An 8,956-nucleotide genomic window follows, 5' to 3' on the forward strand; every position below is an offset into this window, starting at 1 on the left:
GGGGGGCTACTCTTCATTGTGGTGTGCGGGCTTCTCATTGCAATGGCTTTTCTTGTTGTGGAGCATGGGCCCTAGGCACACGGGCTTCAGTAGTTGTGGCACGTGGGCTCAGTACTTGTGGCTCGCGGGCTCTAGAGCGTAGGCTCAGTAGTTGCAGCTCACGGGCTTAGTTGCTCCGCGGCATGTGGGATCTTCCCGGACCAGGGCTCGAACCTGTGTCCCCTGCATTGGCAGGCAGATTCTTAACCACGGCACCACCAGGAAAGTCCCTGGGCATCTCTCTTGATGTGGTCTCTCTAGTGAGGGAGAGCTAGACTTCTTTACATGGTGACTCAGAACTCTAAGAAAGAAGAAACTGCCAGGCTTCCTAAGACCTAGGCCTGGAACTGGCACAGTGTCATTTCTGCCATATTCTGTGAGTCAAAGCAAGGCTAGCCCAGATTCAAGGGGAGGGGAAAAAGACTATACCTATTAATAGAAGTAGCAGCAGCAAAAAAAAAAATTGTGACCATCTTTAATTAATCACAGTAAGGTAAAACAAGTGCCATTGCTGTGTTATAATTCCTAGTACAAACTTCCTGAACACATTTTTCCCCCCAAGCCAAAGTTTAGCATATGGAGAAGTCATGTGTGCAAATGGTTTATTTTCTCAAGTGTAATCATGAGAGGAGGAATCAGTGGTGGAGGAACTTTGACTTCCCCACACTGATGTTTGAGAAAAAGAAACTTATGTGATGGAGATATTTTTGTTCCTTTGACTGCCATATCTTTGTGTAATTTAGAAATTCTTTCTGCAGTGTTCTTTTTTTTTCTTTCTTTTAAATTTAATTTATTTTTTGGCCGTGTTGGGTCTCCATTGCTGCGTGCGGGCTTTCTCTAGTTGTGGCTAGCAGGGGCTACTCTTTGTTCCAATGCGTGGGCTTCTCATTGCAGTGACTTCTCTTGTTGCGGAGCATGGGCCCTAGGCGTGCGGGCTTCAGTAGTTGTGGCTCGTGGGCTCTAGAGCTCAGGCTCAGTAGTTGTGGTACACAGGCTTAGTTGCTCCGCGGCATGTGGGATCTTCCCAGACCAGGGTTCGAACCTGTGTCCCCTGCATTCGCAGGCAAATTCTTAACCACTGCACCACCAGGGAAGTCCTGCAGTGTCCTTGATAGATGGTTATTGTGAAAGTTAATTTCATGTGTCAATTTGACTGCACCATTGAGTGCCCAGACGTTTGGTGAAACATTATTCTGGGTCTATTTTGGGGGGTGTTTTCTAGATGAGATCAAGATTTGAATCTGTAGTCAGTGTAAAGCAATCTCCTTAATGTAGGTGGGCCTCATCCAATCAGTTGAAGGCCTGAATAGAACGAAAAGACTCTCTTCTCCTCCTCCCACACCCCATGAGTAAGGGAGAATTTCTCCTCTTCACTGCTTTCAAGTTGGGACATTGTTTTTCTCTCTGAGTGTCTCTGCGCTCAGACTGAGACATGGGCTCTTCCTGGGTTGCTAGCCTACCAGCCTTGGACTGGAACTACACCATTGGCTCTTCTGAGTCTCCAGCTTGCAGACTGGAGATTGTAGGACTTGTTAGCTTCCATAATTGTGTGGGCCAATTCCCTATCTATCTGTCTATCTCTGAAGAACCCTGACTAATCCAATTATGCCCATGGTTATATTCTTCCAGGGATGATGAGGTCACTACTTACTGAAGAAGTACATTTCTTTTGTAAACAGTTAAAATCATTAATTCTTAAAAAAAATAATTCTGTTCCTTTGGTAGATGTTCCTATAAGTCATAGGGTCCTATTCTGTATTTTGGAGCAATGTAAAAATAAGTCTGGTTTCTTGCTATATGCTAGCTCTTCAGATACTATAGGACAGCCATCTTCATTTATTTGTGTCTTCTCAAAGTGGAATATCCTTAGAACCCTTTTGTTTAGACTGGATCTTAAGCCTCTTACCTATTCTTGTCACCATTTTCTGGATATTTCTAGTTTATAAACATTCCTCAAAATATGATACCTATAAGTAATCATCACTCTGGCTGTGGCCTGAGCATTAAAAAGTATGGAATTAACCTGAACTCACTCATGCTAATGAGTTAGGTCTTGGAATAGTGGTATTTTCCAAGGGTGCACAGGTTTCCTAAAGGAAAGGTGTGGAAATGGAAAGAATAAGAACAAATTGAAAAAGGAATACAAACTGAAGGGAAATGAGACACAGTCTGCACTCTACCGTCTGTGTGAGAGTGGGATTGGCTGTCATGTCCCAGTAGGCCTGCACACCCCACAGGCACAGTTTAGCCCAGAATGGGGGCAGTTACTGAAAAGCCAGCTTGATACGCCAGTTGGGACATTCTCTGCATTCTGTAGCTCCTCAAGATTCCACCAAAGCTGATTAGGATATGATACAAAATTAAGAGTGTCTTACAATGTTTATCTGGTATAACAGAGAACAGGAAATGCATGAATAATCGAACAGCATAATATTAAAACTCTTGAGTCCATGGTTTATTATCCTCAACAGAACTTTTACTTTTTTACTCACTTTCTAAGGATGAGTAAATTATATTGTTATCCTTTCATGGACCTTATATTTTAAGCACCATGAGGGCAGGGACCTAGTTTTTAATGCCCTCTTGCTTATACAAGGCATTTAGTAGATTAAAAGAACAAAACAAAAAACAAAAATAACTTGAATAATCTGCAAGCTTGAGGTCCAGATTTTAGAGACTCATTTTGAGTGGAGGCTCATGAAGGTACTAGAAAGGTCTTTCTTTCTACCTCTGTGGGTCTCCCTGCTACTGAGCAGACTTACAGGCCCTAGACTGGGACATACCCATGCACCCTGCCCAGCCAGCAACAGATAACCAGGTTACCTTCATGGGATAGATAACGGTTACATATTGGTCAAGGTGAAAGTAGTAGGTCAAGATGGATGCAAGCAAGGCAGAGAAAGAAGTCTTTCTTTTTGTAAGAAAAGTGACCTGCCCCTACCCCCAAAGAAATTAGCATTGAAAGTTACTTATTTGGGGTAACATTTGAAAGAAAATTTTAACCTAACCACTCAAAACTTTTAAGTTACCTTGCAGTTGTTTCCCCTTGTCATCCATATTTAGTCATTTATCAGGGTTCTGTCATTTCTCCAGTAATTCCTCTCATACCTGTTTCAATTTTTTTATTCTCTACACTCATCCAAGTCAGAGTTTTGTTACGTCTCACCTGGGAAAACTTTTTCCATAGTCCATTCTTCGTGCTGCCTCCAGGGGTCAGCTTTCTAAAACAAAGTTCTAACCAAGTCATTATCCTTAAAAACTTTCCGTGATTCCTCATTTCCTGGATCTTTTTCAGCTTTATCTTTAACACTCCTATAATCCAGATGCCTCAGACTGCTTTGTTTTTCCACAGATTTATTCTCATTGTTTCTACTTGAATGCCTTTGCCATCTCTGCTTGCCAAAGTCTAACCCTTCCTTTAAAAGCTCAAATGTCCGCTTTCTAGTAAGCCTTCCTTCACCTATCCCTATTTTGAATTAATCATATTATTTGTGCTCAATATTTTATAGGTTCTGCCTCTTAAAATACTTTTGTTCCTATTTGTCTCCCCTTCCTCGTTTTGAACTTGAGGGCATGGCTTGCACTTTATCCTTCTCTCTGTTCCCTGCAGTGCCTTGTAAACACTGACATTTTAATTTTAATATGGTAAATTTATCTTCTAGGTAGTTAAGAGAGAAAAGAAATCAGGAAGAGGTAGGCAGTTAGGGTAGGGGACAGAAATGGGATAAGAGCAACTGAGGGAGAGAACATGGTAGTAATTAGGAAGATAGCTGGGTTCTGATAAAAATCAGCTGGTGAAAATCATAATTTGTTTATTGTCTCATTCACAATTAATGATATATAAATTAAACTGGGCCCTTTATGCTTCCACTGTGATCTGGAACAACAGCTGCTGAAAGTCACCAAGAACAGAAATAGAAAAGCATTCTTCAAGGATATAGAAACCATGACCATGAGCTGAGCTTTTGGACTTTTATGATAATCTAGTACATAACCCACATAAATCCTAATAAAAATTCAACAATAAATAAGCACTTTATTTGTTCTAGGCACAGAACCAACACCCCTGCCCTCCTGTAGCTTATAATCTAGCATGTTTGATCAAATGAAGCAGCTCCCTGGGTTGAGCTTGAGATGGTCCTAGTGCCTGTTGATGGCACTTCTAGGAGAGCTGTGAGGTTTCCAGCTCTGACCTGACCCAGGACAGTTTTTGCCTCCTGAAGTTCTTGAGTTCTGCATCAACAGTGGCTATCTGACTGAAATTTTCCCACTGGGGGAAGGTCCTGGAAGTCTGAGGGAAAGAATCCCAGGAACAGGAGAAAAAGGTGGGTAGCTGAATAAGAAATTAGAAGTGAGGAAGGTCTGACAAACAGCAATCAAATCTCTGGTGATTCAGGATAGTCCTGACAGCCAAGACTGTAAGACTCTACCCCAGGCTGAGGAATCTTGGTGTCAGAAAAGAAGAGTTCCCGTTTGGCACTCCAGGACCTAAACATTTGTGTAGGAATCTCAGAATCTGTCTCTCTGACTTTCTGTCTCAGACGTCCTTTCGTGGGGTTGGAAGACACTAGGCAACACCTACCTCGAAGTCCAATAACTCCTGCCAAACCAAGCCACTCACCTTGTTTCCAGTCATGCTGGTCGAATATTGGTCTGTGCTTTTGCTTGGGGTGCTCTCTATGCCTGCAATATTCTCCCTTCACTCCATATCTGCCCCATATGCATACCTTTTTGAAGCAGTACTTGACCAAGAAATGAGAATAAAGTGTATTGATCATGTAGAATTTTACCATAATGTAAAGGGCCATTGGCCTTCAGGAAATTTATCCTTGGTTAATTTTCTATTTGATTCCCTTTGATGACTGTTTCACACTTTTCCCACTCTTTCTGCCAAATGTAGAGAGGACAATGGTAAATACGGTGGAAAGAGCACAGGCTTTGCAATCAGACTTGAGTACCAACTCTAGCTTTGAAACCTATGAGGACTGTGATTGCAGCCAAGACATAGAACTGTTCTGAGCCTTAGTTTCTTCATCTGTTAGATTGAGATAACACATGACATGTTAATTAGACTCATTGTGGTGATCATTTTGCAATATATACAATGTTAAATAATTAGGTTGTACACCTGAAACTAATATGTATCAATTATACCTCAATTTAAAAAATGACCCCAGGGCTTCCCTGGTGGCGCAGTGGTTGAGAGTCCGCCTGCCGATGCAGGGGACACGGGTTCGTGCCCCGGTCCGGGAAGATCCCACATGCTGCGGAGCGGCTAGGCCCGTGAGCCATGGCTGCTGAGCCTGCGCGTCCGGAGCCTGTGCTCCACAACGGGAGAGGCCACAACGGTGAGAGGCCCGCATACCGCAAAAAAAAAAAAAAAAAAAAAAAAGACCCAGAAAAACTGGGATAATATTATGAATAAAGATTATGAGGACTCTATGAGAAAGTTTATTTAAATTAGAATATAGGAAGAGTGATCAATAAATGTTACCTAAGACAGGAGGGAACAAGAAATAAAAATATAGAAGGACTACAATGCATTGAACAAGAGATTGAATCAAAAAGTTTACTTTTAAGTTTCTAGGTTAGTTGCAGTGAGGGATAAACCATAAGAAATAGTACTTCTATTTTAAATGAAAACATAATATGTCTAATATGGATTAAATTATTCAGCTTTAACCATGTCAAATCAGTTAATAAAAGCACTTTACCACTCTTAACATTTCTGTTTACAAAGACCTGAGAGGTGGTAAGGATTGTTTTATAGTTGTAGCTTTTGATAACACCACCAGTATTATAACAATAAAGCAAAATATAATTATACTCACAACCCCAGTGCACAAAACATCTATTGGGTTGGCCAAAAGGTTCGGTTTTTTCTGTAAGATGGCTGTAGTAGCACTTAGTTGTCTTTAACTTCATTCATAATAATTTTGTTAGATTGTATGTGACATCTATCATATCCACGTGCATTTGAAAAAAGACATCAAATTTGGTGTATTTTTGTGTAGCCATTTTAATATTGAAGACGGAAGAAAAAAAACATTTTCAGCATATTATGCTTTATTATTTCAAGAAAGGTAAAAATGCAACCGAAATGCAAAAAAAGTTTTGTGTAGTGTATGGAGAAGTGCTGTGACTTATCGAACGTGTCAAAAGTGGTTTGCGGAGCTGAGCCCGGCGCGCCGCGCTTGAGTGGCCGTTCCTCTGCCAACGGGTGGCGAGGGCCCGGGGAGCGCGGACTCCGGGCGCGCCGGCCATGGCTCCCTGGGCGGGGGCCGAACTTTCGGCGCTGAATCCGCTGCGTGCCGTGTGGCTCACGCTGGCCGCGGCCTTCCTGCTGACCCTACTGCTGCAGCTCGTGCCGTCCGGCCTGCTTCCGCGCTGCGCGCTCTTCCAGGACCTGATCCGCTGTGGAAAAACCAAGGAAGGGGGGCCGTCGCGACCGGCCGCCTGTCGGGCCTTTGATGTCCCCAAGAGGTATTTTTCTCACTTCTATATCATCTCAGTGCAGTGGAATGGCTTCCTGCTTTGGAGCCTTACTCAGTCTCCGTTTGTGGGAGCACCTTTTCCAAACTGGCTTCATCATTTACTCAGAATTCTTGGGGCTGCGCAATTCCGAGGGGGTGAGCTCGCGCTGTCTGCGTTCTTAGTACTAGTGTTTCTGTGGCTACACGGCCTACGAAGACTCTTCGAGTGCTTCTATGTCAGTGTCTTCTCCAATGCCGTGATTCACGTCGTGCAGTACTGTTTTGGACTTGTCTACTATGTCCTTGTCAGCCTAACTGTGTTGAGCCAAGTGCCAATGGACGGCAGGAATGTCTATGTGATAGGGAAAAATCTCTTGATGCAAGCTCGGCGGTTCCATATCCTCGGAATGATGATGTTCATCTGGTCGTCTGTCCATCAGTATAAGTGTCATGTCATTCTCGGCAATCTCAGGAAAAATAAAGCAGGACTGGTCATTCACTGTAACCACCGAATCCCTTTTGGAGACTGGTTTGAATACGTTTCTTCCCCTAACTACCTGGCAGAGCTGATGATCTACATTTCCATGGCTGTCGCCTTTGGTTTCCACAACTTAACTTGGTGGCTCGTGGTAACATATGTCTTCTTCAACCAGGCCCTGTCTGCTTTCCTCAGCCACAAATTCTACAAAAGCAAATTCGTCTCCTACCCGAAGCACAGTAAAGCTTTCCTACCATTTCTGTTTTAAGATAATCTCAGTTACGAGGAATGCACACCAGGTGACAGTTCCAATTCCCAAGGACAACGAAGTCTAGAGACCAAAGTGCAATTTCTGTAGAACTGTTTAAAACTCTCTGGTCCATTTCTGTTACCAGAAGTCTTCAGTGCATGAGCAAAGCAATACCACTCAAGAAAATGAGTCTTGGGACTTCCTTGGCAGTCCAATGGTTAAGGCTCCACACTTCCACTGCAGGGGGCATGGGTTCGATCCCTGGTTGGGGAACTAAGATCTCACTTGCTGCTCAGTGTGGCAAAATAAATAAATTTTTTTTAAACAATGGAAGAAATTGAGTCTTCAGAGAAGAAATACTTCTGGCAGACCTGGGAGTGCTATGTCTGCTTTCTAAGATGCTTTATAAAAGCAACCAAATGCTAAAAAGTAGATGAGACTTTTCCAAGCTGCTTCAAAAACAGACTAATCAAGAATATACAAACAGCTTCAAACAAACACACACACAGTGGAAGAGATAAGGTCATCTGTGGCTTTGTTTTTGCTACAGACAAATTAACTAGACTACACAATAAGCAATATAGCAGATGCTCAGTAACTTGTTGCATATCAGTCAAAGCTGAATAGCCTTTGAAAATAACAACAATGTATAATTTCACACCAATGGATTCTGGGAAAAGTGAGTTTATTGAAGTTAGCTTATACTTATTACCACAAAGATTTCCAGCTATGTAACCATCAATAGTCATTTCCCCCTCAAATCATAGCCTAACAAAGTTTGAAACCTTATTTTATTTAATATTTTTTTGACATCCCTTTCTAGGGAGTACCTTAAAAGTGTAAGCATCTGAAATAAAATATTTTTATATTTATGCATTAAAAAAAGTGGCTTGCGAAGTTTGGTGCTGGAGATTTCTTGCTGGATTATGCTCTTTGGTCGGGTAGACCAGTTGAAGTCAATAGCAATCAAATCGAGACATTAATTGAGAACAATCAACGTTATACCATGTGGGAGATAGCAGACATACTCAAAATATACAAATCAAGCGTTGAAAATCATTTGCATATGTTCATCGATTTGATATTTGGGTTAAGGGAAAAAAACCTTCTTGACCGCATTTCCACATGTGATTCTCTACTTAAATGTAATGAAAACGTTCCGTTTTTAAAACAAAATGTGACGGGTGATGAGAAGTGGATACCGTACAGGGACTTCCCTGGTGGCGCAGTGGTTAAGAATCCACCTGCCAATGCAGGGGACACGGGTTTGGGCCCTGATCTGGGAAGATCCCACATGCTGCGGAGCAACTAAGCCCGTGAGCCACAACTACTGAGCCCGCGTGCCGCAACTACTGAAGCCCACACACCTAGAGCCTGAGCTCTGCAACATGAGAAGCCACCGCAATGAGAAGCCTGTGCACCACAACGAAGAGTAGCTCCCACTCGCCACAACTAGAGAAAGCCCACGCGCAGCAACGAAGACCCAACGCAGCCATAAATTAATTAATTAATTAATTAAAAAAAAAGTGGATACCGTACAATAATGTGGAATGGAAGAGATCATGGGCAAGTAAAATGAACCACCACCAACCACACCAAAGGCCAGTGTTCATCCAAAGAAGGTGATGGTGTGTATATGGTCGGATTGGAAGGGAGTCCTCTATCATGAGCTCCTTCCAGAAAACCAAACGATTAATTCCAACAAGTACTGCTTCC

The 8,956-nt window shown here is 42.5% G+C and overlaps 1 protein-coding gene across 1 annotated transcript; it reads left to right on the forward strand.

Annotated features, from left to right (window-relative positions):
- Positions 1-6,301: 6,301 nt before the first annotated feature.
- LOC309819191 (polyprenal reductase-like) lies at positions 6,302-7,258 on the forward strand (the record flags this gene model as incomplete). Its single annotated transcript, XM_082649343.1, has 1 exon — positions 6,302-7,258. The coding sequence occupies one exon, from the start codon at positions 6,302-6,304 to the stop codon at positions 7,256-7,258; it is 957 nt and encodes a 318-aa protein (XP_082505469.1).
- Positions 7,259-8,956: the final 1,698 nt, after the last annotated feature.

Source organism: Grampus griseus (assembly GCF_964374135.1).
Source record: "Grampus griseus genome assembly, chromosome: 2".
In the NCBI taxonomy this organism is placed as follows: Eukaryota; Metazoa; Chordata; class Mammalia; order Artiodactyla; family Delphinidae; genus Grampus; species Grampus griseus.